Consider the following 23,957-nt stretch of genomic DNA (forward strand, 5'->3'; position numbering starts at 1 on the left):
ATATTATATATATATATATATATATATATATAATAAAGCAAGGATCACCTTGAGAAAGGTCCCGTCTGCGGACCGAAACGTCGGTTATGGTGTCTTGGTAACTCACAATATATTTCTTGATTATCTATTGGAGTGCTGCCTCTGATTTCGTTTCAATGTCGTATTGCCTATATACATATATATATATATATATATATATATATATATGGTACTGTATATACTGTACATACACAGACTCTGACTCCCTGTTTTCCTCCCCTAAGAGCACAGCGATATATACCTTCAGGAAGAGAGTATATATGAGCCAGTGAGAGGGAGTCAAAGGGCAGAACGAAGATTGCGCTGGAGGCGAGCCCCACCAATCAGAGGTAAGGGGATGGAGCCAAGAGGGCACTGGGGGCTTGCTTCTCCAATCAAAGGTAAAGGGGTGGAGCCAAGACTGCTGGTCAGGGTCGCCGAAAGGGACGGAGAGATGGAACAAATGTCCCAGTCACAACGGCTCAGAGGTCCGAGCCAGCTGATGTCAGAAGTTCAGGCTGCTTGGAAGTTGAGCCAACTTCCTCATCCAGCCACCGGGCCCTCCACTGCTGGGAACTCCCTTCTCCCCACCCCCTGTTAGGTACGGCTGGCAAGAAGTTTGCCTAAACATTCTTATCTGGCTGCCGGGCCTCAAGCTCCCCTCTGCTGTTTTCCATCTTTGATGACTAGTTCCCCCCAGCTAGGTAAGATTATGAGTGCATTCTCCCTCACCCCCCTCCATCTCACCTACTCAGTTACCTGGGGTCAAGATCCAACACTCTGTCCGGGGCAATGGAAAAGTTTTTGGTGGTCTAGTGTACCAAATCTGAAGTGCCCTGGATTTTCCATTCTTACTTTAGCATTGAATTCCTTTCAGTCATTATTATTAGGGTGCAGAAAGTGGGAGTTGGGGAGATAGGGATCATGGATCGGTAGTCATATGTTTAACCCTCATTTGTTTACAGGACGGCATTGGCGGCGCAACACTCTGCTTACCGCGCTGGCCATCAGCCTGGCACTGATCCTTGGCTTACTGGTGGTTGGCTTGACCAAGTGTACGTATACCTCTAGGACTATATAGTTACACTTGGTCAGTCTTTTGTACTGTAAGCAAAGCGACTTAATGACAGTAACAAGTTTAATTAGTTAAAGGGTCAGTCCCATGAAGGAGCAAAGTGAACTAATGACAGTGACATGTTTAATTAGTTAAAGGGTCAGTCCCATGAAGGAGCAAAGTGACTTAATGACAGTAACAAGTTTAATTAGTTAAAGGGTCAGTCCCATGAAGGAGCAAAGTGAACTAATGACAGTGACATGTTTAGGGGGTTCCCAGATAGGAGCAAAGTAATCTAATGAAAGTGAGATGTTTAATGAACTACAGGGTCAGTCCAATATAGGAGTAAATTGAACCAATGACAGTGACTGATTTAATGGGTTAAAGGGTCAGTTCCACGTAGGAGTAAAGTGAAGTAATGACATGTTTGGGGGGTTCCCTGATAGGGACAAAGTAATCTAATAAAAGATTATTATAGATTAGAGATAGTAATCTAATGAAAGTGAGATGTTTAACGAACTGCAGGGTCAGTCCAACATAGGAGGAAAATGAACCAATGACAGTGACAGATTTAATGGGTTGCATGATCAGAAACACCAAAGGAGATACAAAAGGAAGAATGTTCTACCGTGTATAGTGACAATGAGTATCTCTTGCAGACTCTGCTATGGCCACCGAGATAGAGGCGCTGAAAGAGGAACAACAAAGGGTCGTGGCTCTGGGTGAGTGTGTGAGAGCAATGGTGTCTAATCTGACACCTCTAGAGCTATAGAGTGCTGAGTCCCATCTGTAACTACCCCTCTCCCTCTCTCCAATGCAGGCTCCTTCCTCATATATAATGAGGCCCACAATAAATGTGCTGATGTGCGTTCGTCCTCATCAGGCCGCCTAGAGATAACAGCCGCCACATGCTTCCCCCTGTCTTCCACCCGACTTTTTCGCTGGCTGCCAGGGGCCCAGCTCCTGAGTGTAAGGGCAGGGCTTTGCCTGGGAGTGTTTAACAAACCCCAACCAAACCTGGCAATTCAGTTCCTACCCTGTGGAGCCAAGGCTCTGAGCTGGCGCTGCACCAATGAGACGCTATTGGGCCTCCATGGGAACGAGCTTTACTTCAATTATGGGAATAACCCAGGGGGGCTGGTGATTTTGTTTGCTGGCAACGGGCCTTGGAGTCGTTGGAGAGCCCTCGGATCAGGGGGCATGAGCGATCTGCAGGAAGGGGGGGTCTGCGCTCAAGCCTGTGGGAAGACATAATATACTGGTACAGCTAATATAGACACTGAGCTGTCTCCCTATAAAAAACAGAGATACGTATCTCTACTGTATATGTAAAGAATAAACTATCTCTATACCTGAATATACAAGCTGAGCTATCCCTCTATATATGTTCTTGCTTGACCTGAAGAAGAGAGAACTCTCGAAAGCTTGTCCTATGACATAAATTTAGTCCAATAAAAAAGGTATCACCGAATACTGAAGAACTCATTTATTCTGCACTATCGCAACTGGACTAACACGGCTATGTTCTGCTTTATATATATATATATATATACAGTATATATATATATATACAAAAACTCTGCTAGAGTTTCTGTGACTGCCTGATGTATATCGTGGATTAAACAACTTTTCATTTTGAGTGTGCTGCGGATTTTATCTTTTTGTGTGTATATATATATATATATATATATATATATATATATATATATATATATATATATATATATATATATATATATATATATATATATATATATATATAGTGTTCGACAAACCTATACATTTGCTCGCCCCGGGCGAGTGGATTTAACCCCCGGGCGAGTAAATATTGGCCCAAGCAGCACACGTTTGGTACTAGGTGGCGAGTAGATTTTTTCATGTGGCAAGTAGATTTTTTTGGTGATTTGTCAACCACTGTATATATATATATATATATATATAGTGGTCGACAAATCACCCAAAAATCTACTCGCCGAACAAAAAAATCTATTCGCCACCTAGTCCCGCCCTGCTTTAAAAAATAAATAAATTGAATAAATTCCTAGTAAAAACAACTTTCGTTTATTGAAATAAGTTTATTTATTGTATTACATTATACTACAATTAGTCCTGGTTACGCGCTTGCATGCATGCACGTGCGTGCGTGTGTGTAAATGTCGGATTTACAAAAAAAAGCCAGATGTGAATGACTACTTTCCTGCACCCTTTACCAGTGTCTGGATGCCCCCGCTTCACAATATCTAAAGCAGCAATCCCACCTGGGATCTTACCTGATCCGCAGTCCCTCAATGTCCAGGTACCTCATTCCCACAATGTTATAAGTTGGAGGGGAGGCGTTCCCTACCTGTCTTCTGGGTTAGGGGGGATTCCGATGTCTCCCATTTGAAGCTTGAGAGGCAAATCTGGAAGAAAGCAGTATAGGTTATTTCGGAGTAGTATAGGACAGTTAAGATATATAGGGTAAATAAGATATCCAGATACAGAGAGGGGAGAGAGAGAGGGGAGAGAGACAGGGAGAAAGAGAGGGGAGAGAGACCTAGAGGGAGAGAGAGAGAGGGGAGAGAGACAGACAGAGAGAGAGAGAGAGGGGGGCAAGACAGAGGGGAGAGAGACAGAGAGGGGAGAGAGACAGAGACAGAGAGGGGAGAAAGACAGAGAGGGGCGAGGCAGAGAGAGGAGAGAGACAGAGGGGAGGGAGAAAGAGAGAGACAGGGGAGAGAGACGAGACAGGGGAGAGAGATGATACAGGGGAGAGAGACGAGACTGGGAAGACCAGAGAGAGGGGAGATGGGGGAGACCAGAGAGAGGGAAGATGGGGAGACCAGGGAGAGAGAGACAGGGGAGACCAGGGAGAGAGAGACGGGGTGACTGACTGGGGGGGGGTGACTGACTGACTGGGGGGGTGACTGACTGGGGGAGGGGTGACTGACTGACTGGGGGGGTGACTGACTGACTGGGGGGGAGACTGAATGACTGGGGGGGTGACTGACTGGGATACTGGTTGGGGAGGGGGTGACTGATTGGGGGGCACCTCTGGTGTCACACACACACACACTCCCATACACACACACACTCTCTCTCTCCACACACTGGGGGGGAGAGAGGAAAGGCCGCGACCAGCACCACCACCACCACGCTCCCTCCCGCCCATCTCCCGCTCTGTGGGACCGGGGGGAAGCGGGGACCTGGGGGGACATCCCTGCTCCCATCTCCCGCCCCGCGGTCGGACACAGGGAAAGGGGGGCACATCCCATCTCCCACCCCGCGGGCTGACACGGGGACCGGGGGAAAGCGGGGACCTGAGGGGACATCCCCGCTCCCACCTCCCGCCCCGCGGGCTGACACGGGGACCGGGGGGGAAAGCGGGGACCTGGGGGGACACAGCACCGGGATGGCTGGGGCTCGGCCCACCGCAGCCTCCTGGCCCAGGATAGCTACCTCGGCTCTGCAGGAGGGGGGGGTGCGTTGGTGTATGCGTGTGTGTCCCATCCCCATGTACCTGGTCCTGTTGCCGCTGACTCCGCCTCATGTCCTCTGCCTGATGTTGCCATCAGGAGCACTCTCCCCTCAGGCCCCGCAATACTCCTGGTGGCTCCTGCCTGACGGTGCCCCGCCCCTCCCACGCTCCTGTAGGATGAGGCTGAGGGGGGGGGGGGGCAGAGGGCTGACACTGCTCATGTGGCGCGCTGCTTTAGCTGCGCAGCCATTTTAAGTGCAGTTGGAGGAGGAGAATGCCAAAATGCTGCTCCTCCGAAACAACTCGCCAGGGGGTAAAATGCAGTCGCCCCGGGCGTCCACGGGACCGTATTTGTCGAAGACTGATATACATATATCTATAAAAACACAAAAAAAAACAGGCGCACTCATAGCGTATAAAAGTATAACAATAAATTTATGGAGTCAAGGATTTAAAAATACACACTCACAAACATAGCAGAATACAAAGCAGTTATGAGTGTAACTCAACCAGCCAGGCACGGGAACCAGATGATGGGTAGTTTCGGTGAAGTGTCCGGTCTAAATGGGCTACAGCAACCTCTGTAAGTGCCTCCGGAAATCAGCCAGACGCAGAAACCAGATGACGGATGACTTCAGTAAAATGTCCGGTATAGGTGAACTGTGGCAACCTTTGTAAGAGCCTCCGGACCAGGGGAGCACGAGGGACGCCGCTTTCCTCTCAATCAGGCGTCACACAGTGAGTTCTCGGCTCCAAATGCCGCGAGAACTCAGTGAGGTAACTGGATTCAACCGGAGAAAGTTCCCATGCACGCAATGAATGACCGGCTGAGATACACATCCAAAGAAAACAATAAAATGCTGTGTACAAAGGTAGTGAGTGATGAAAAAACAATTGAACAATATCACCTCCACATAGTAATCTCTACGCGTTTCGTCTCAGAGAGACTTCATCGGTATATGTTTCATTGGTTTGACCTGAAAGCCTGACTGTGCAATAACAATTGTTATTGAATTATTTTACAATGCATACTTATTCCAGGGGCTACTCCTACATTTTTCATTTGTATGCCAGTCTTCAGGGCATTTTCCCGTATCTCACAAAGTTTAGTCCACAGAACATTAAGAAATGACATATGTTCCGTTTAGGTTCTTGCTCAAGACCTTGATGAGGTGGGCAGGCTTGAATCATGTTTTGGTCAAAAGATGCAACCAAATGACTCCTTTGTCACACAGACGTACCTTGTAAATGTAAACATGACACTAGTATGGTATTTGAGCCCAAATTGGTAGGAGAGAAGGATTTGTTCTCTTGTTTTCCATATATATATATATATATATATATATATATACGTTATATATATATACACGTTAGGCCAATGGTTTTACCATCAGCAGTGACCCTTGTAAAGGGAGGAGGAGCGCGGTAATCCGTACAGTCTTCCACAATTGTTTGGCCAATTCTTTTCCTTGCTGCATACTCCATAAGGGCATTTTATGATCTTGTTAGTGATACTTTGCATCATAGGGGTAGGTTATCATCTCACCTGGTTCCAGCTTGGCTTAGTTTCCTAAAGAATGGCATTGTCTATATTTAAACACAAAGATCAGTCTCTCGTGAGACTGTCAAAAATTGCTAATGCTGACTATATTGCAAGTCATCACAGCGGGGTATTGGGAAAAGTTTTCAACTAGCAATAATCACGCCTCGGATTAACCTCATGGGCTATGATACTGCCACTGCGCAAAGTTAACTTTCTACTGGCTTAGTGAAACCACCAGCCCACAAGAAGCCCTCATTACAATGGTGGCTAGCCAAATGCAGGAGCTGGTTCAGTGCTATGGATTGTGGGAGTTAATATGGTAATTCAACTGTGAACTAGAAAGAATCTCTTGCAGTTCCACAAACAACCACTTGCAGTGTATCTGCATGCAAACGCTTCAGCCAGAGGTGTATTTGGGACCAAATACATGATATCTCCTCTCTCACCAGTGACCTGACTGTGAAATAACAATTATGATTGAATATTGCTATTTCAAACCTACTGGAAGTTGCTCGAAAACATGATCTCATATGAAAAAGAAATGTTTTCTCGCAGTGATATTCATGTCTAATGTGAAGGTCACACATTTAGACTTCAAAAAATAAAATCCATACAGATCAAATGAGCAACTTCAGTAGCTCAGGGACATGGCATGTACTTGCTTTTATATATGTAAATCTTCAGCACCCGGGTGGGTAACCCCCTCTTAACACCAACGAGATCATAGCAGATATACACACTCGTCATGCAGATAGTATGGACTCATTCATGGTAGGTTTGGTAGGGAAATATATCATCAACATGGTTAGTGAATTATGAACATTATTAGAACCACTTTCGACAAAACACGCAAGGTCTCTGTGGCGCAATTGGTTAGCGCGTTCGCCTGTTAACCGAAAGGTTGGTGGTTCAAGCCCACCCAGGGACGTCTGTTTTCCACCCGACAGCTCTTTTCTTCACTAGTTCTGCCCATGGAATCAAGTAGCCGGGAAAACCCCGAAAACATTCACATCCCTGATTATATTGTACCCACTTATCTCCTTCAAGACATTTAATGAGATTTTAAAATAGAATGTCTGCTGACTAATTGTCGTTTCATGCACTAAACAAAAGACTTCTTTTTCTATGCATCAGTGTTGGTATCTATTACGTGAAGTTGCTTGAGAAACGGGATGCCAGAACAAGAACTATATTAATACTGCTTTTGTTGTGGTGGAAATACAACTATTTGGTGATAGATGAATCCTAGTGAAGAGCACAGGATGATCTGCAAACCAAGATGTGATTGGTAACATCTGGGGACAATAGGTCGAGTGTGGTCATTGAGAGCGTACAATTATTTCCCACCTAAGATTGCCTCACATGTGATAGATATGTCAATTTATAGATAGAAAGATGCGTTAACAGTTAATAACTGCAATCCTGTGATAACACTCAGTACTCTAATGAACATAACATAACATGCAACATTCTAAGAATTCTGTTTCATATTCTAAATCAAAGAATCACTTGTTTGTATAGTGTCTGGTTTCTAATAGACCATATACAGTGTGAATCATTTTACAAAAACGTGTTTAAAAAATAAATTATATATATACATAATTTGGCAAATATTGTGGGATTTTTGCAGTTCTGTTTCATAAAAAGATCAAAATAAGTAACACAATTTTTTTTTGCAGAAGATGGTTTTGATCCATTGACCACATGTTAACAGAAGACTGTGTGCAAGTCCCTTATACTTGTTTTGTTTGGTGTTGGTAATAGACAATATACATAATTGTACAATGAAAAAACATTATATCAATATACATGTATGAAAAGTTTGGCAAATAAAGTGGCATATTTGTAGTTCTGTGGTCTAAAATGATAAAAAAAAATAGGTAAATAACAGAAGAGAGTGCGAATAGCCGAGCTGTTAGGAACACTGTACTGTCAGTAGGTTTCTATGCCTCTGTGCCCTAGAAAAGCATTAGAAAGTCTTATAGCTCAGTGGTTATGCTCCAGGCCATTAGTACAGGAGAGCTGGGTTCGATTCCTGGCTGGGATGTTCATTTTTTTCCATTTTATTTCCTACTGAGTGCGAATAGCCGTGCGGCTATTTGCACTCAACTGAACTGAGTGCGAATAGCCGAGCTGTTAGGAACACTGTACTGTCAGTAGGTTTCTATGCCTCTGTGCCCTAGAAAAGCATTAGAAAGTCTTATAGCTCAGTGGTTATGCTCCAGGCCATTAGTACAGGAGAGCTGGGTTCGATTCCTGGCTGGGATGTTCATTTTTTTCCATTTTATTTCCTACTGAGTGCGAATAGCCGTGCGGCTATTTGCACTCAACTGAACTGAGTGCGAATAGCCGAGCTGTTAGGAACACTGTACTGTCAGTAGGTTTCTATGCCTCTGTGCCCTAGAAAAGCAGTAGAAAGTCTTATAGCTCAGTGGTTATGCTCCAGGCCATTAGTATGGGAAACCTGGGTTCGATTCCTGGCTGGGATGTTCATTTGTTTCCATTTTATTTCCTACTGAGTGCGAATAGCCTTGCGGCTATTTGCACTCAACTGAACTGAGTGCGAATTTATTTATTTATTTATAAAATATTTTACCAGGAAGTAATACATTGAGAGTTACCTCAGTTAAGTTCTACTAGCTCGGCTAGTCACACTCAGTTAAGTTCTACTGAGTGCAAATAGCCGCACGGCTATTCGCACTCAGTAGAAAATAAAATGGAAAAAATAAACATCCCTGCCAGGAATGGAACCCTGGTCCACTATGCGAATGGCCTGCTGCATAACCACTGAGCTATAAGACTTTCTGATTTTTTCCTGGTGAATAAAGGCATAGAAACCTGTTCATAACAGCTTGGCTATTCACACTCAGTTAAGTTCTACTGAGTGCGAATAGCCGTAAGGGGACAAGGGTTCGATTCCAGGCTGGGATGTTTACTGAGTGCGAATAGCCGTGCGGCTATTTGCACTCAACTGTGAATATCCACTGCCGTTTTTTTGTTTGTGTGTTTTATATATATATATATATATATATATATATATATATATATATATATATATATATATATATATATATATATATATATATATATATATATATATATATATATATATATATATATATATATATATATATTAAATAAATATTGTGCTTAAATCTAGTTGTCAATAGGATAATGATCCAAACTGATGTCTTATCCTATCCAGGTTTCATGTGTTTATCCTAATCCAGAACCAGTTATACCTACAGTACCAACTAGTCACATGTGACCACAATTGGCTATTACTGACCAGCTAGTAGGAATACAAAATGATTTGGATAGTACTGTAGTGATCTGGAACTGTAGGTTGTATTCAAATGATCTGAAGAAAAAGCTACAAAGCTTGAGCTGATAAGGGTCTTGACCTTTACAGTGACCCTTTGTAAACCTCACTGCATTTCTAAATGCATTATACATCCTGTAATATAAATGCATTAGAGTAGCTTCAACTTGATCCATTGGTCCAGTAGTTATTACCAGACCCAATAGTCTTGCATGTACTTAAAGCTGCAGTTCAGTCAATATCCTGCGTGTGTGTTTTTTTAATAAATCAGTTCTGACGTAAGAGAAAATACTTTTAGCATTTTCTGTTTTTAAAAAAACAACTTTGAAAGACCAATTTTCTTGTATTCTATTTTAACAGCCATTTGCTAAGGCACTGCCCCTTCATGTCCTGTCACAAGCCCTGGCACACCCCTTTGTCGGCCCTGCCCTCCCTCTAGCACATGTCAGTGCAGGAATGCTCATGAATATTCATGAGCTTCCACTGAGACAGAAGCAGAAGAAAAACATATGCCAGGTCTAATTATGTCACCAAATTTCGCCTATCAATACATGGAGAACGAATTGACCTGCAGCTATACAGTTCTTTAGGTAATTAGAGATTGCACACATGAAACTATTGAAGTAAAAAAATAAATTAAAAAAAAGACTGAACTGCAGCTTTAAATGGTTATCGGGACACTGGTCATGCATTCTTGATGAGGGGATGTTCTATTTGCTGTACTGTGATCTACTCTAGCATTATGGTGACTTGGCTGGAGTTAGCTGGCAGATATGGATTTCTATTAGGGGTAGATATGCAGCACTATTTAAACACCATGATCTCCTGGTTCTTAAATTGAAGGACTAGAAGATTCTCTGATATTGATTGACCATAGTGATCTAGTGATTCTTAAATGCACCTTCAAGGAGTCCTAGTCATGCACTTGGGATAACAAATGATTTGTTCATTTAGTGTATTGTCAGGGTTTATTTTATTTTATTACTGATGTCAAACCCATACATGTCACCTATAACAAGAATAAGAACTGTAGATGTAACTAAATCATCCAAAGAACCTGTCAGATATGGTGAAAGCCCAGAGGGTTTTCTCTGTATGATCAGGAGCAGCATAACTCCATAGCAAATAGCACAGCCCTTCTCCCTCACCCTCTCCCCCTTTTTTACTAGATGTTTGAAAGGACTATATAGAGAACTTTCAGGTCTACATTCCAACATTTGATAGGGACTCTGAAAATGGGATTTGCAGGAGAATAACTTCACTAACTACTGCACATGTGTCCTGCATAAGTCCGTACTAGAAGTTGTCTATGCTACATAAGACAAACTGTTGGGAATGCAAATTCTTGGATCACTGGTGATATTGCCTGTTTAGGACTTGTTGTCATTGTCCTCCCTGCAGATGACTCCAGACTGGCTTGTATACAACACAAATCTGACCTATAGCCCAACCCCTTCAAGGAACTCTCCCATCATCAGGACCAACCCAGCTGTGGTTCTCATCCAGTGCTATTACCCCAGGTGAGTATTTGATAAACAGTTGGAGCACAATTGACATTTAATAATTGCCATATACTAAATTACTACCAAGGTAATTGTTCTTAACACACATTGGAATTATGAAATTATTGGGGTGAGTTTAATCTACTGTAAAATACAGTATCTGACTTGGAGATAAAGCACTCCAATCTGTTTCTATCAGAAGTTTCAGACTTTGATGTACTGTAGTCCTGCTGATTAAAAATAAATGAAGCCCCAAGCTGGTTTACGTGGCTGGTGATTCTTTGGTTTTTCTTTGCAGATACGACAATGTGAGCAGCAAGCCAATCAAACCAACATGGGTTCCCTTTAGTTCTACAGTGTCTGTGGAAGAAAAGCTGTCCTTCTCTTTGTTCCTAATGACTGGTAAGTGCATGACCTTTTTGTAAGGGTAGGGGTCTGAATTTTCCTTAACCCTTTCTATCACCTTGTAGATGACTGGAGCTCTCAAAGAACCTCCACCGTGTTCCAGCTGGGTGACATCTTCCATATAGAAGCTTCTGTTGACACTGGGAACCATGTGCCTATGACCATCTATGTTGACAGCTGTGTGGCCACATTGTCTCCTGATGTAAACTCCAACCCCGGTTATGAGATTATTGCACTGAATGGGTATGGCATTATTTGCAGCATTCCTAATCTGACTAGTATTTATCCCATGACTTTCAAGAATGACCATTTCTTTAATCCACAGGTGCCTGCTGGATGGGAAACTGGAGGATTCCTCCTCTGCTTTTATATCCCCGAGGCCTCAACCAGACAAGCTTCAGTTCATGATCGATGCCTTCAGGTTTACTGGGATAGATGCCTCCATGGTGAGAATTCTCCTTGCACTTTCATATAGGCAGCACCTTCTGGGGGATACTGCTGGCATGTGAACACAATGTGCTTCTTCCTAGATCTACATCACATGTCATCTGAGAGCAGCTGCAGCCACTCAGGCACCAAACTCTCTTAACAAGGCTTGTTCCTTCAGTAAAAGCAGCAACATGTGAGTATTTGAGACCAAGTCACAAACTGACTGGCTATCTAAATATTATGATGCATTGGAAGAGCAGCACACAAGGATTGTTCCGACTAGAACCATGCAGTCGTAATCCTGTTGGGCCATCAGACGTCTAACAACTTTTGTAGATTTGCTGTCCCTGTCATGTTCCAGCAGCTCTGAAGGTAAGAGACTCTCTCTGGCTTGTCAAATCCCCTGGATGGTGTAGATGCCTGAATGTGTCTACAGTGTGAGGGGGAATACTATAGGACCTTATTCTGTCATCCAGGGATGTTGGACAGGACATTTAACACTGTCCAGGCCACTTCATGACTGAATATGGTTATATGGTATTCCACTTCATAATGGACCCATATTTGGCATCTATGTCATCCAGGGGTTGGAGACCAGAGACTACTTGTTCCCTTCAGAGCTGCTGGGGACTGAAGCTGTGTTCATGGCTCATACATGAGGTTAGTATTTGCCCGTCAAAGGATTAATGTCGCTGGGTTCCCATTCAGAAGCATGAACACCCACAGCGTTAATCCTCCCTGATCTTCTTACATCTGTATCTTATCTGTATAGCACTGTCCATATACATGGCACTTAACAGCAGTAATACACGACAATGACCGGAATAAGTACTTCGTACATAAAAGTAACATTGGTAAATGACGTTCCTGACCATAAGCGCTTATCTTGGTGGTAAAAAAACAAACCTTGGTGACCAGAAGGAGGGTACAGTATATAATATAAACTTACTATCTTTCTTTAATTGATGTATAATTTAAAGCAAAGGTGATTTTACATATTAAGGAACCTACATACCAAGACATTATAATGTTGGTGCTAACGCATGTACATGAAGGGAGACAGAAAGAAAATGGAGGAGTACAGGTTGAGGGGTAGATAGAATATAGTAGACTTGGTTCAGGTATATTAATCCCTTAAACGATGGGCATAATGGTATTGTAGTGTTTAATATAATAGACGCTTACACGGCCTTGTGCAAATGATGTCGCATCAAGGTTTCTTTGAATTTTCCCTTCTCTTGTATCTTCTTTCTCCGTCTGTTCACTCCTGTTTCCCGTTCTTTGGTGCAGTGTAACCCTCGGAATAAACAAATTAATAGGTTGAAACAGTGGGAAGCGGTAAAACAGACGAAACGCAGGTTCTGATATTAAAGCAGAAAAGACGGCAAACGCTCACACGGACAAGTGAGTGCAGTCTTTTTGGGGGAGGTGTCTTTATCCCCTGCAAACAAAGAGGTCCTTCAAAGGGGAACGCTTCACTTGTACTGAACATACAGTGGGCAATGAGGGTTGAAGATAAGGGGGGGGATACTATTAGTCACACGGCCAAGTGGAGTGCACACTTGGATTGTTTCCTTTGGTGCTCCTCTTGCAGACACTGATCAATCCTCCAAGGTTAATAGATTCCTGCCACAAAGTAGTGTGGGCAAAAATGAATCTCCTTACACTCGTTTAAAAGTCCATGGTCTTTATTAAACACAATACTGATAAAATAAAAATGAAGAAACAGTGCATAGAACAAAAAGGGGTTCCAAGCACTGGAAACAGTCAGTCCTTTAGGAAATAGTACAGGGCGCGTGGTGTGCAACTCGCTGTCTCCGCGTCCGGATACAGTGTTGTGCGTCCGTTGTCCCAATCGACGGTGGCCGCAAAAGGTTCAAAACACTAGGGGGTTTCAAGCTACGCATTTCGCCCTTTCTTGGGCTTCCTCAGGCTCCGGACTACGTGTTTTCAGTGCTTGGAACCCCTTTTTGTTCTATGCACTGTTTTTTCATTTTTATTTTATCAGTATTGTGTTTAATAAAGACCATGGACTTTTAAACGAGTGTAAGGAGATTCATTTTTGCCCACACTACTTTGTGGCAGGAATCTATTAACCTTGGAGGATTGATCAGCGTCTGCAAGAGGAGCACCAAAGAAAACAATCCAAGTGTGCACTCGCACTTGGCCGTGTGAGTAATAGTATCCCCCCTTATCTTCAACCCTCAATGCCCACTGTATGTTCAGTACAAGTGAAGGGTTCCCCTTTGAAGGACCTCTTTGTTTGCAGGGGATAAAGATACACTAAAGAAACTAATCCAAGTGTGTATTCACACTTGGCCGTGTGAGTAATAGTATCCCCCCTTATTTTCAATTTTTACTGCCCACTGGGAGTTCAGTACAAGTGAAGGGTTCCCTTTTGAAGGACCTCTTTGTTTGCAGGGGATAAAGACACCTCTCCCAAGACTGCACTCACACTTGTCCTTGTGAGTGTTTGCAGTCTTTTCTGCTTTAATATCAGAACCTGCGTTTCGTCTGTTTTACCGCGTCCCACTGTTTCAACCTATTAATTTGTTTATTCCAAGGGTTACACTGCACCAAAGAACGGGAAACAGGAGTGAACAGACGGAGAAAGAAGAAAGAAACAAGACAAGGGAAAATTCAAAGAAACCTTGATGCGACAGCATTTGCACAAGGCCGTGTAAGTGTCTATTATATTGCACACTGTCACGGGGACGCGCTTAATAACACATTTATATTTTGTGGGTCCTGATTGAGCAGAACAGGTTGAGCAAAATAAACTGAGATTTATTCCCTTGATAGGCAAACACACGACAACTGCAGAATAACTTAATAATTACACTCACGGGTAGAGAAACAGAGGATAATGTCCAGAAAGGTGCCAAAGCAGCAGAAGATTGTCCTTTAAAATGTAGTCCATTTGCAAATTGCCAAATACATAGCCCCAGTCCAATCCTTCTGTGAATGTGCAAAGTCCTTTCTGGTTCTCTGGGATTTGCTGGATACCCAGGGCTAACGAAATCCTGAAGCAGGGCAAGTTTCCTTGTTGCGATGTTTTTAACCCCTTGCGTTCTGGAATCGTAGCCGCTGTACTTAGGTCTTATCCACTTGAAGAAATCAGGTTACAGCAACAACGCAGGAATGAGGGGTACAGGCCTTTTTAAGGATAAGGGCCTGTGGGGTTTACATTAGCCTCATCCCATTGGCAACGAATTATCTTGATCCTATCAGAACCTGCCATGTCACAGGGGCAAATCCTACAGCCAGCTCAGGTAACTCTGAGCATGCTCAGTGAGCAGCTTGGTAGCACTGCTAAGTAAAAAGGGCCCACTCATTTCTGGGGACGCAATGTCTGAAGTTTGGGTCCCGAGGTGTGAAATATCCAGGAGGAGTAACAGGATCTGCTACTCATAAACATCCTGATTAAGTGACACTTTACGAATCTGGGGTCTTTCATCCCAACAGGGGGCTCCTGTATGCATAACATTTGTTCCTACTGCTTCACAAAGGCAGGCAGACAAAAAAATAGCATCTGGCCGGTACATTTTAAAACAGTAACAGAAAGGCACTTCACTGCAGGTAGAGATTAGCCTGCAAAATGGGGACAGCCATGCATATAGAATTAACCCCTTCATCCCCAACGCGAAATAGGGGTAACCAGCTGAGCCCACTGCCTTTAGTAATGCGCTGATTACCCCCATTTTCGCCACATCTCCCCCACTCAAAGCCCAAGGTTTGCCCTGGCCACCTCCTCTGGTGGTTGGGCTGACCTGAGGGTTTTTGACGTCATTAGGTCTTGGGGATTGTCCTGCCGGGAGAGGCCATCAGCGTTCCCATGCTCACTGCCTTTCTTGTGCTGAATGGTGAAGTCACATTCTTGCAAGGCCAGGTTCCAGCGCAAGAGCTTGGCATTCTCTCCCGACATCCTCTGCAACCAACTTAGGGGGTTATGGTCAATGATAACAGTGAAGTGTCTGCCATACCGAGAGGGCTGTAGCTTTTTTAGCGCCCATACTATGGCCAGACACTCCTTCTCAATAGTGGCATATGCTCCTTCTCTGGGCAGCCGCTTGCGGCCCAGAAACATAATTGGAGGTTCCCTGACCTCCTCCCCCACCTGGCTGAGCACAGCACCAATGCCAAAGTCTGAGGCATCAGTCTGCTCCAGAAACTTTTTGGAATAATCTGGAGCGGCCAGTATAGGAGCGCCGGCTAGGGCAGTCTTCAAAGCCTGAAATGCATCTTCACAGGCAGGAGACCAGACTACCAGCACAGACTGTCGCTTCTGGGTCAAGTCAGTCAGGGGTTTGGCAATGGCACTATACTGGGGAACAGACTTCCTATAGTAGCCTGCAGTGCCTAGAAACGCCATGCCCTGCTTCTTGGTTTTGGGAGTGGGCCACTGTACTACTGCCTCTACCCTAACTGGTTCTGGCTTGAGGAGCCCTCCACCCACACTATGCCCTAGGTATAAGACTTCAGCCATCCCTACTAAGCACTTGGTGGGTTTTAAGGTGAGACCTGCCTCCCTATTCCTGGCTAGCACCGCAGCTACATGAAGTAAGTGTGATTCCCAGAAGTTACTAAACACAGCAATATCATCCAGATAAGCCCTTGCAAACCCTTGCATGCCCTCTAGCAAACGATTGACCAGGCGTTGGAAGGTAGCCGGTGCATTCTTCATCCCAAATGGCATCACTAAGAACTCATAGAGGCCACTTGGGGTGATGAAAGCCGACTTCTCCCTAGCCTCCTGGGTCAAAGGGATCAGCCAGTACCCTTTACTGTGATCCCTGGTGGTCAGATACCTTGCCCCCGCGAGTTCATCCAGCAACTCATCCATGCGGGGCATGGGGTAGGCATCTGAGACCATGCCCGCATTGAGCTGCCGGTAGTCCACACAGAACCGGGTGGTCCCATGCTTCTTAGGCACTAGGACTACCGGACAAGCCCAAGGGCTCTGGGATGGTACAATTACCCCTAGGGCCAGCATCTCCTCCATCTCCCTCTCTATACTGCCCTTCACCTCTGCTGACACTCTATAAGCGTGCTTATGCAGAGGTCTCAGATCCCCTGTAAGCACTGGGTGCTCAGTGATGTGTGTCCTCCCTGGCTTGTCCGTGAACAGAGCCCTATACTGCTCTAGCATAGCCCTGGCATCTGCTCTCTGCCTGACACTCAGCTGAGACCCTATCTCAACCTGCTCTATGGTACCTCCCTGCCTAGCCTCCCCTAGGAGATCTGGCAGAGCTATGTCCTCCTTGAGCATATGGATGTGATAGACTTTGGTCCTCCCTGTCTCCCTAATCCTGGCTAGCACTGCTGCTACCTGTCCTGGAGACAAACCACAGATCTGCCTGAAGCCAACTATCCTCTCCCTGTATGTCCCCACATACCTCTGCACTCTCTCTAGTGCCCTCCTGACCAGGCGGTGGGAGGTAGCCAGAGCATTCCTCATCCTGAATGGCACCCTGAAAAACTCACAGAGGCCATTCTGAAGGCTGAAGACTGACCCCCCCTTTGCCTTCCTCTCTACACTGTCTGCCACCTCTGCTGATACTCCATAGATATTCTTATGCAGAGGATGCAGATCACCTGGGAGCACAGGCTGATCTGTACTATGTGCCCTGCCCAGCTTGTCTGAGAACAGGACCCTAGGCTGCTCTACCCTAGCCCCGGCTTCTGCCCCTGCCTGCCTACCTCCCAGGGCCCCTAGCTCAACTAGGACCCCCCTAGGAAACCATATCCTACCTAAGAGGCCTGGCACTGCCTGAGCTACTTCCTGAAACATGTTCCCCATTCCTGGTAACAGGTTCAGGAGCATCTGCACATAATCACCCGCTTTACCCTCTGGCTGGCAGGCGTCCCAGGGGTGGCCAAAGTCTGCCACTGCCCCTGCTGCCTCCGGCCAGAGGTAAGGCTGCAACAGCTGGGTTCTCATGTGAGTGACCCCCTGATGCCCCACTAGTGTACTGGGGAAGGCTACCTGCAACACTTGCTGCCGACCCTCCCGGGGTCCCACTAACAGTCTTCTACCTGTCCAGCCCCTGGCTAACCCGGTAGAACCTGGCTCCCTACCCCAGAGCCCGCGGTGCCACAGCCTGTGGTCTGACCCCCCGCTTTCCCAGGACTCGGACGCCCGCAGTCCCATACCTTCTAAGCTGGGGTCAGCTTTCACCGCATCCCTATCTGCTGTCCCTAATTCTAACCCCCCACCCTTAGTCTCTAAGTCAGGGGTAACAGGAACAGGTAAAGGGAACAGTAAGTCAGTCACTGGTCGCGACTCAGTAGTCTGGCTTACCTGTCTGGTCTCCGCAGAGGCCACTGGAACCGTTGGTCCCAAATGCAGGGGGACAGAGGTTGATTCTGCTGTGATTCCTGATGACAGGCTCTTAGGAATCGCCGCAACAGCAGGCAATTCCCCAGCAACCACACAGATCACAGGCTCCGGGTTATTGCTAAGGCGCACCTCAGCAGTTTCCCTGGACAAAACCCCCACCTCCCTCATGCCATGATTGGCACCCCCATCCAAAATGATCTGGGCACCCTGTAAGGACCGCAGCCCTCCATCAGGCATGGTTCTTTGCATCCCGGTGCCCGGGAGCAAATCTTCTGGCTGCCCCAGAATAACAGCAGCACCCAAATCTGGCAAGCTCCCTGCTTGCCGGTCACCAAAGGTAACCCTCCGTGGGTGCCTGCTCAGGACATCAGCAGGCTGCATCTCGACTGATGCACTTGGACATCCTTTGTTCACTGCTGCTGGCTCTGAGGTGACAAAAGCAGCATCTGCCTGGGACATCCCTCTTGGTTGTGGATCCCTGGCTGTGCTCTGTTCCTCTGTGTGGGCCAGCCCAAGCTGGGTTACTGGCCCTGCAGCTTGTGAACGTTGCCCCTGATGGGGTCCCCCAGACCGCTCACGGTCCGGGCAATGTGGCCGGATGTGGCCCACCTTGTGGCAATGATAGCACCGTCTCTCAAGCTTGAACTCCCCAGTATAGGACGTGTCACTGCCCACTGTATGTTTGGGAGTCCGCTGAGGTGCAGACTGGTCCCCCCTAGCCGGAATGGCTGCCTCTCTGGGGACTGCTGCGTGGCTCACCAAGGCTCTGCTGGTTACATCTTCATTTGCTGGCTCTGCGGCTTCCACAGCAGTTACTCTGGGAACGTCCTGTTCCCCGCTGACAAGGTGGGAGTGAGGGGGCCTTCCAAGCGCTGTCGACAGGAGCTCGAGTCGCTGTTCATAGCTAAGCCCTTCTCCCCAGACAGTGAGGAGTGCAATGAGTCCAGAGGTAGCAAGTCCGGCCGCCGCAGCGACTGATCCATCTGCACCCCCTGGCACAACGCCACCCTCTTCCAGGCGGTCACTGACATCCTTCGCTCCGGGCTGAGTACTGTCTGCTGGCGGGGCCATCCTGTCCTCATATTCTTCTAAATCCTCCTCTAGCTGACTCTTGGAACGACCGTCTGTCGTGAACCCGTACCCCACACATCTCTCCACTATCTGCGCCCGGTTCCAGGTACAAAACCTTCCTGAGCGTGGACTCATGGTGCCACTGGGGTATAGGTCCAGAGACCAGTGAATTATCTCGTGCTTCTTTGGAAGTGTGTGTAAGTTGCCACTTGTCTGAGGAGCTTGCAATCTACAAGGTCCTCACTATATTACAGAACACTGCAATATAGGCTCAATCAGTATCTCACCAGCTGCCACCAGTTTTAAACGCCTGTCACGGGGACGCGCTTAATAACACATTTATATTTTGTGGGTCCTGATTGAGCAGAACAGGTTGAGCAAAATAAACTGAGATTTATTCCCTTGATAGGCAAACACACGACAACTGCAGAATAACTTAATAATTACACTCACGGGTAGAGAAACAGAGGATAATGTCCAGAAAGGTGCCAAAGCAGCAGAAGATTGTCCTTTAAAATGTAGTCCATTTGCAAATTGCCAAATACATAGCCCCAGTCCAATCCTTCTGTGAATGTGCAAAGTCCTTTCTGGTTCTCTGGGATTTGCTGGATACCCAGGGCTAACGAAATCCTGAAGCAGGGCAAGTTTCCTTGTTGCGATGTTTTTAACCCCTTGCGTTCTGGAATCGTAGCCGCTGTACTTAGGTCTTATCCACTTGAAGAAATCAGGTTACAGCAACAACGCAGGAATGAGGGGTACAGGCCTTTTTAAGGATAAGGGCCTGTGGGGTTTACATTAGCCTCATCCCATTGGCAACGAATTATCTTGATCCTATCAGAACCTGCCATGTCACAGGGGCAAATCCTACAGCCAGCTCAGGTAACTCTGAGCATGCTCAGTGAGCAGCTTGGTAGCACTGCTAAGTAAAAAGGGCCCACTCATTTCTGGGGACGCAATGTCTGAAGTTTGGGTCCCGAGGTGTGAAATATCCAGGAGGAGTAACAGGATCTGCTACTCATAAACATCCTGATTAAGTGACACTTTACGAATCTGGGGTCTTTCATCCCAACAGGGGGCTCCTGTATGCATAACATTTGTTCCTACTGCTTCACAAAGGCAGGCAGACAAAAAAATAGCATCTGGCCGGTACATTTTAAAACAGTAACAGAAAGGCACTTCACTGCAGGTAGAGATTAGCCTGCAAAATGGGGACAGCCATGCATATAGAATTAACCCCTTCATCCCCAACGCGAAATAGGGGTAACCAGCTGAGCCCACTGCCTTTATTAATGCGCTGATTACCCCCATTTTCGCCACACACACTACAATACCATTACGCCCATCGTTTAAGGGATTAATATACCTGAACAAAGTCTGCTATATTCTATCTACCCCTCAACCTGTGCTCTCTGTTTTCTTTCTGTATCCCTACTTCACTAAGGATCCTGGATAGATCCTTTTGGGGTTTCATAGTCACAGGAAGAGACAAAGAAGCAGAGGGAGACCTTATGAACTTCTACGGTTGACATTTTATCTGTTTATATTTCCCCACCCACATCATATTTAAAGGTAGCGCCTGGGTTTATCCTACGCATGTACATGAAGGTCACTATGGGACTTCCTACATCGCTCATTGCATCATGCTGAATGCCGGAGCCAGTTTAAATGAAGTAAATATAAATTGGTATAATATTTATAATGGCCATTGTTCTGTCCCAGGCTCACTGTGGCTGAGTTGAAACAGGCAGCTAAACTCATCCCTTATCTGCACAGTCATTCCTTCAAGCTTCTGTAAACTTTTTTTTTGTTAGGTTTTAATTCATTATAAAAAAACAAACAAAAAGGGGGAAATCTTGAAGGTTGCTGAATTATAGAAGGTGAAACGACAACTTTTCTGGGAAATCGGTGGTGTGACTACACACTGGCTGCTGGTTTGAAAAGGAAGTGTGCTTGCCTATGAAAGCAGGGAAGGGACAGGGACTGTACCAAGTAGCAAGGGGAGGAGATGCAGTCCAACTCATTGGAGAAAAGGGGGGGCTGCCAACGCAACAGGCTTAGGAAGTTGCATGGTAAAAACTAAGGCTATGGGAACTGCAGCCAGGCAAAGAGCCCATACAGGGAACAGAGCGGCCATACTACTGAAAATGTTACCCTGCTGTACAGTATATACTGCAGCACATTGTTGGTTGATTATTGTAGCAACTTAGACTTCAATTTACGGTAAAAACCTCCAACAGGGGAGAGCTGAGACTAGTTTCCCAGAGGCTGTGGTGGGGGCTGGCCATTGCAAGTTGGGCCTAACTTCTGCATCCAGCTGCCATGCCTCTGGTTGCCACTGCGAGACCTTGGCTTTCCCCAGCTGCTGCCTGCCTCATCCCACACTTGGCCTGTGTCAGAAGCTGGATGTGCCCAGAAGTCCAGCTTCTGATGTTGGAAGATGCAGGGAGTGGTGGTGTCACCTGGAGGTAACTGTATCAGGGGTATGTAGTGGTGTCTATGTGGGGGGAATTCTGTGTGGACAGAGGGGGGGGGGGTTAATGAGCGATATGAGAGGGGGTCGATGAGACTGAGGGGAGAGACTGAATGAGGGGGAAGACAAATACCTGTGTGAAACGGGGGGGCAGGTTGACACTAATTCTGGGAAATCTGTTGGCGGCCCTGCTCCCCAACTGGAACCAAGAGGGTTCTGGTTAAATATATTGGTGGAAACCAATGGGATGTGCAAAACTCTAGTGTAATTAGTATGTACTTTAAAAAAAACAGGACTTTCAGTCTGCCATGATGGAAGTGCAATATAATTGGTGCATTCATTTGACACGATTCCATTCATAACGCTTGATCGTCGGTACACCTGCCTAGAAGTGAAAACTGTGGTTCAGTGCCAATTGCTTCTACTGTATATCTCTACACAGTTGGTCCCCTGTGGAAGGTCCCAGTAACACATGTAGCTGTTGTGAAACGGGAAACTGTGCAGCAACCGCAGGACAGAGCAGAAGAAATAACCCTCCACAGAATAGAAGACCTTGGAGAAGAGAAGCGGCACTCGGTGAGTGACCTTGTATTCTGCTTCAGACTTTAACTGCCGGCTATGGATAAGATGGAGGGACATGCTGTGATATCAGGGCAGAAGATTATGGTGGTACGAATGGGATGACTTATCCACTGTTTCAAATGGGCACATGATCTGTGTGCTTCTTTAGTGGCCAACTACCAGTCATTGGTTGTAATGTGTACATTTAGCCAGTGGTTATTTTAAATGCAAGCGCACTCATGGGTTCAATCTGTCTTGAGGTAGCAGAATAGTGTTTATCAAACTGCAGATTATGCTGGTGTTACCCAGTTAACTTTTCTTGGGGTTGAGGAGGAGCGCAGGATAAGTTGGTGATATGTAAAAAATAAAAGTGTATATATAGTGCAGATGGTAAATCACTGCTATAGAAATAATCAGTATAGGAAATGAACTCACAAGAATCGTAGAATGTTACTGCATGTCAGAGATCCATCTCTCTCTGACTGGAGCCCTTTGTGTATCTGGGGTCAGGATGCCTCTCAGTGGAGTGGATGATATGTAAATGAAAAAAACCACAAATAGTGTATACTGTATAAACCATAAATATGTATTAATCACAAATGTTCAGGAAACTCACATTTTCCATGAATAAGATGGGTGCTGGAGAGAACCGCCGATAGAAGTGTGGTAGAATGTGAAGCTGCTGCCCGGTGCTTCACTTTGACTTGCACCTCACAGTGTTCCGCATCAGTCTGCCGTCACGTCACTTCCGGTTTCGCGTCACAGGTGAGGGCGGGAAGCTGCCATTTTCCTATTGAGCGATATGTACTTACTCGCAAGCTTGCTCCTCCCCACTTTCCAAGTTGGCAGATGCCCACTCACAGAAATCCAGGCGACTCGGAAGCACAGGAACCAATCCACAGGACACACTTTAAGTACACTCGCGAGTAAGTACATATCGCTGGAATTATTGTTTGGAATTATAGCTTCATTCCACATAAATTTTTGGTTCATAGATGTGTTCAGCGCTTTCAGAACATCTCTGGTAAAGGAAATACCCATATATTTAAAGACTGGGAAATAAAACTTACTGAAGCTTTTGACACTGTCATATTCACCAGATGTAATATCCATTGGTTCTACCAACCATTCTCATACAGTAACTGGACTAAACTATTTCTGTGTTTGTTACAGGCCCAGACTCTGAGCAAGCATTTGCCACTCTGGGCCCCCTGCTTGTCGTCGGCCCCCCTCACAACAAGGCATCTGCAACAAGGCAGGAGTCCAAGCAGATGGCTGAGATTTGGATGTTGGTGGCAGTGGGTGTTTTGTGTCTTGTTGTAATTTCTACTTGCATTATTGTGACTGTATCACGTATCTCTAAGAGGAGAGTGTTTCTGCAGACTGTGCAGAAATAAAGCTTTTCAAAGTATTACGGTGCCTGGTAATTGTTTTCCAACTCTTGCTATTAATGAATCTCCCTGATTCTTGTTCCTAAACATACTTTTTCTATGGTCCATGAATCTCCTCGTTATCCCAGTAAGTCAGTGGATGTGAGATTTACTCCTGAATCTCTGCCCTTTCCTGTCACTCTACAATAAAATTTCACATGATTTCCCAACTTGACAATTGCAAAAAAAATGTATTTGGCCTTTCTGTCTCCCAACTTCACTATTCAATGTGTATGTTACAGATTAAATTCCCAAGTTTCTATAATGTGGGGAGCAGCCAACTCAAAGGGGCCCCGTTTGAAACCATTTATTTTTAAAGGAGAGGAGTATTTTCAAATGTAATGGTCACTATTTC

At 45.6% G+C, this 23,957-nt stretch overlaps 1 protein-coding gene and 1 non-coding gene across 2 annotated transcripts; one reads left to right on the plus strand and one right to left on the minus strand.

Moving 5' to 3' along the window:
• Positions 1-376: 376 nt before the first annotated feature.
• Positions 377-23,569, plus strand: LOC142485659 (zona pellucida sperm-binding protein 3-like). Its single transcript, XM_075584481.1, has 11 exons — positions 377-419; positions 984-1,073; positions 1,732-1,794; positions 1,956-2,212; positions 10,796-10,914; positions 11,195-11,298; positions 11,367-11,544; positions 11,627-11,747; positions 11,832-11,923; positions 22,054-22,187; positions 23,346-23,569. Exons 1-11 carry the CDS (start codon positions 377-379, stop codon positions 23,567-23,569), a joined length of 1,425 nt encoding a protein of 474 aa, XP_075440596.1.
• On the minus strand, positions 6,140-6,280 carry LOC142485663 (U4 spliceosomal RNA). Its single transcript, XR_012798670.1, has one exon. It is a non-coding gene; the product is annotated as a U4 spliceosomal RNA (small nuclear RNA).
• Positions 23,570-23,957: the final 388 nt, after the last annotated feature.

This window comes from Ascaphus truei, unplaced genomic scaffold (genome assembly GCF_040206685.1).
Source record: "Ascaphus truei isolate aAscTru1 unplaced genomic scaffold, aAscTru1.hap1 HAP1_SCAFFOLD_620, whole genome shotgun sequence".
In the NCBI taxonomy this organism is placed as follows: domain Eukaryota; kingdom Metazoa; phylum Chordata; class Amphibia; order Anura; family Ascaphidae; genus Ascaphus; species Ascaphus truei.